The sequence below is a fragment of the Cyphomyrmex costatus genome, unplaced genomic scaffold (genome assembly GCF_001594065.2).
Source record: "Cyphomyrmex costatus isolate MS0001 unplaced genomic scaffold, Ccosl1.0 scaffold97, whole genome shotgun sequence".
NCBI lineage: Eukaryota > Metazoa > Arthropoda > Insecta > Hymenoptera > Formicidae > Cyphomyrmex > Cyphomyrmex costatus.
Genome location: NW_017280561.1, coordinates 1,021,758 through 1,025,960, shown reverse-complemented (window position 1 = coordinate 1,025,960; position 4,203 = coordinate 1,021,758). Strand labels below are relative to the sequence as shown.

At 38.5% G+C, this 4,203-nt stretch overlaps 1 protein-coding gene across 1 annotated transcript; it reads left to right on the top strand.

Moving 5' to 3' along the window:
- The first annotated feature begins 393 nt into the window (after nucleotides 1-393).
- LOC108782130 (uncharacterized) lies at nucleotides 394-4,203 on the top strand. The gene is made up of 10 exons (XM_018550308.1): nucleotides 394-460; nucleotides 547-831; nucleotides 912-1,133; nucleotides 1,211-1,286; nucleotides 1,851-2,032; nucleotides 2,108-2,360; nucleotides 2,715-2,936; nucleotides 3,032-3,112; nucleotides 3,216-3,313; nucleotides 3,973-4,203. Exons 2-10 carry the CDS (start codon nucleotides 733-735, stop codon nucleotides 4,075-4,077), a joined length of 1,338 nt encoding a protein of 445 aa, XP_018405810.1. The 5' UTR covers nucleotides 394-460; nucleotides 547-732; the 3' UTR covers nucleotides 4,078-4,203.

Below are 4,203 nucleotides of genomic sequence, written 5' to 3'. Positions count from 1 at the left end.
TATGAATATGTGTGTATAAATATTTTGTCTAAAATCGCAAAATAGGTAACATTAATATACAGATGATAATGCCTAGATGTTAAAACAATCTTATCTCTCGATTCATGTTCGCGCGATTCTTTGACGAGAAGAGCGATGTAGCTGATGGCTGGCGGACTCACTATATTATTCGATCGTTTAGGTATACCGCATGATCATTCGAATTCCCAATATATGAAATAGCGTCATCTGACAACTTCTCGCAGTACTATTTTAGGTCAACACGCGGAGCGATGACAAGTGGAGCAAAAGTAAAGGCGCAATGCGCACGCAATTGCTCCGAACTATCATCCGATGTCTCTCATTTTCATATGGCGGATGTCCGAGGGACGACGCCGGTGTCATTACGGAAAATAATTATGACCTTTCCACGGGACAATCGATAGCGCAATCCTTGGGTCTTTAATTCAATTAGAAAAATGTGAGTATCGAGATAATATACTGTCATTTAAAGACAGTCTCATTTAGCGGCGCTCTTGTATGGCCTACTTTTTTTTTTTCTTTCAGGAGAGGTCAACGTTATATCAACGCATCAACTATTGGCTTTCCACAAAGTTGTTGCTTCTATAACATTCAATGCGATAAATGTTATAATTAACTGTGTATCGTGTCTACTTCCTACGTGCTCAAAATGCTTGCGCGTAAGGCAATGATGAGTTTTATCAGACGATTTGTCTAAAAGAGAGTTCAGCTATGGCTGAAGGAACGGAGCCAAAGTCTATTGACGGCCAAATCTCGAGGGGTCAGTTAGAGATAAATGAATGCCTCGGTAACTGGTTAACGTACTTACAGGTTGGTGTGCTTACGGTAGTACTTTCTGCTGCCATGTAAAATCAAATCTTATATATAAAATCGAATCTCTCATACTACAGACACTTAATGGCCTATGTACAGCTGGTACTAAACTGGCCCAGTCCCTGCAAGCACTTCTCTCAGTGCACGATACAGTGGCACAGTGCCGTCTGACGGGCCAGTGTCTAGCTGGGTGGAAAGAATTGGCAAGAGCTACGCACATAGCAAGCAGCACTGTTAAAAATCATGTAATCACTGCTCTGAGGGATCATGAATCTCGCGACAATGACGGAGACAAGCATGTCAGTAATTACAATATTCATTTAGACTTTGTTGTTAAACTGTTAGCGTAACTGATAAGTTACTTCTGGTCTTTCAGGATATTCTCAGAGAAAATCTCTTAACATTCATAAATTTACAATATCAGTTCTGCGTTGCTTGTTGCGAGTGCTTGGGTAAGTCTATATTATTAAAATTATATATAATTCTCAGTAATGTGTACAGTTATTCAAATATAAATCGAATAAAAGTATAAGATTATTTTTGAAAAATATTAACCTTGACTGTCGTACAGATTTTTGTAATCGATTCTTTGACATGTTATACATTATCATTTTTTAATATAATTGATAATATCATTTTAAGTAGACTTTTCACATTAAAATATATATTTTCTAATAAAAAATATGCTTTTAAATAAAAATCTTCAGTAGCGAGTTAATAGACTTCTCTAGAATTTACAATATACTGTATAAAAACAATTCAAAGTGTTCTCAGTTTATATAAAAATGGTAGAAATATGTGTTAAATAATACTAAAATCAATATGGCCTGAACTCATATAAGTGAATTCAATTGGCATATTATTACATGGCAGTTAAAATATTAAAATAAGTGACCTAACATTAAAGCAACTATAACAAAAATTGAAATTGTAGTAGAAAATTTAGTTTTTTGCTTATATTTTAGTTTTTGAAATTAAGAAAATTCTATTTTTAATTGTCGATTCCAATTATTCAGGTGGCATGGCGGAATGCTCTTGTCCTCAGAGCGGTAGTGGCGATTGCGACATCGCTGCGCTTCAACAATGTTTCGAACGTCTTTACAGTTCGCCAGTACCGCCAATTTCCTCCTCGTCCACCCAACAGTCCACACAGAATTGTCGAAGGTCCCCATTGCCATATTCGTTGTTTCCTTTGCAGGTAATTGACATTTTTGTGAGCTCGGCATGCATTCTTTATCGTAGTGATGCGTCATGCTCGGCTGTGTGTATTAAGGTTCAAAGGAGATGGTCGGAAACGGCAGCAGCGGAAATGTCAGGCGAGTCCGTCGAGAGCACAATGAGACGCTGGTCGATGCCTTGGGATTGCAAGCATGTTATAGAGTGGCCACGCCAGGATGCGAGGTCGCGTTTGAGGGTGCCTCAGCAGGATCGCAGTAGATCTACCACGCCTGACTCGGTGTGGAAAACGTCGATGGCCAGTCAGGATGGTCTCCAAGAAGCTATTCAACTATTGTCTTGCAAGCCAGGTAGCAAAACCTCAGTCCCTCAACAACGGTTTGCAACGACAGTGTAGATGATTTTACGAAGGAAGTTTTGAGAGAAATTATATTCTTTACGATATATGAGTCGAAAATTGTGACTTGTATGACCGAGCCTTAATCTCTCTACGAGATTTAAAATTTAAAATAATTATCTGAGGTGAACGCTCGATTTTTCGAATACCGAACATTCTATATTTTTGTATAGTAAAACGACTTTTCTTTCCTTCGTAATTTTGTCTTTAGATCAAAAGGACATACATGACGAACTAAATATAAATTGTAGCTATCTCGTTTTTCGCGTTCTCGAATCTTACGATTCGAAGGTTGTACGTTGTGCAGGAGTACGGTCATCCAATCAACTCTCGGCTTACACTAGTCAACATATCCCGGGCGTCACTTTGACAACCTGCAATTTCGACTCGAATTACGACTCTGCTATTTGGTCGGGGTCGCGTAGGATAGGTTCACCTAGATGCTGGCCTCAGGACTCCAGTGATCATTCCGATCAATCCGGGCATCGTGATAGCGATCACAGTGTTCACAGCGAACACAGGGACTCGGGTAAGATTTCTCTCATCGTTGTTTACCGCGATGATAAAGTTGTTAATCTGATAAGAGATCGCAAAGGGATTGATATTGTGGTAATATTACTGCAGAACAGAGCGGTGCCAGCGGCAGTCACGGCGATAGCAAGGACAGCATTCACTCTCATTGCGATCACAGAGAAACCGAAGCTGGTGAGTGCATTAACCATCTCATATTTTATACCGCTAGAATGTTCCGAGAGTGGCGTTAAAGGCGATTTAGAGCGATAATTTCAGATCGAATATTTTTTTGAAGGTACAGCTGACACATTGCCGTCTCGCAAGAGCAGCTCGTCGACCGACTCTTGCATCTCGGCACACAGCCGATCAGGTTCTGAAAGCGCGGGTGGCGGGGTAAATAAATGAGTTCAGTTATTTCTTCATCTGTGAAGAGAAAGAAACGTGAGAATGAATGAGTGAAAGAGGTGGAGGGAAAGAAAGAGAGAGAAAGAGAGAGAGAGAGAATACAATGTTAGTAAATTTAAGTTTATTAAATGGTATCTTCTAAGACACCGATATACAGTGATAAAAAAAAGATGTTCGTACACTGATATTTTCACATCACAAACTTTGGATTTCGTGATCCAGAGTAATAGATAAATTCTACGTATATATACAAAAAAATATGAAAAAGAAGATTTAAATAAAATAGCTAACAATAATAAGACGCAATGCTATAAGATGATACATATAAAATGTAATTGAAGAATGATAGCGTACGAATAACTTCGAAGTCCGTGTCAGACTACGAATTGAAGATTGAGAATTGAAATTCGATTAATTAGTCTTTTAATTCTAATCCGTTTTATTCTGATTGGTCGAATGTTAGTCTTCAATTCACAATCCTCAGTCTTCAATATATAGTCTTCACTAATATACCGGCTCGCTGCGGTTGCATTCTTCTATTTACACTCTTTTTGTTATATTACATTATGTTCCGATGTTATTATAGAAACTAGTCTGTTGCTTATTCTCTTGCCCTCGTCTCACAGCATAAACATCGCTGATTTTAGGACTGCACGAGATCACAATTGTACTCGATGTGGAGCGGCGGCGATCTGTCCTTCATCAAGTTGCCGGAGAGCAACGAAGTACAAGACGAACATCCACCCACTTAAATATCTGATACTTTTACTTTATATCCACAATGTATCCGAGAAAGCTCAATTTTTGGATTACTGAACCATGAAATGACCCTTTCTAAGAAATATCTTTGAAGAAAAATATTTTGCATATTGAGAAAA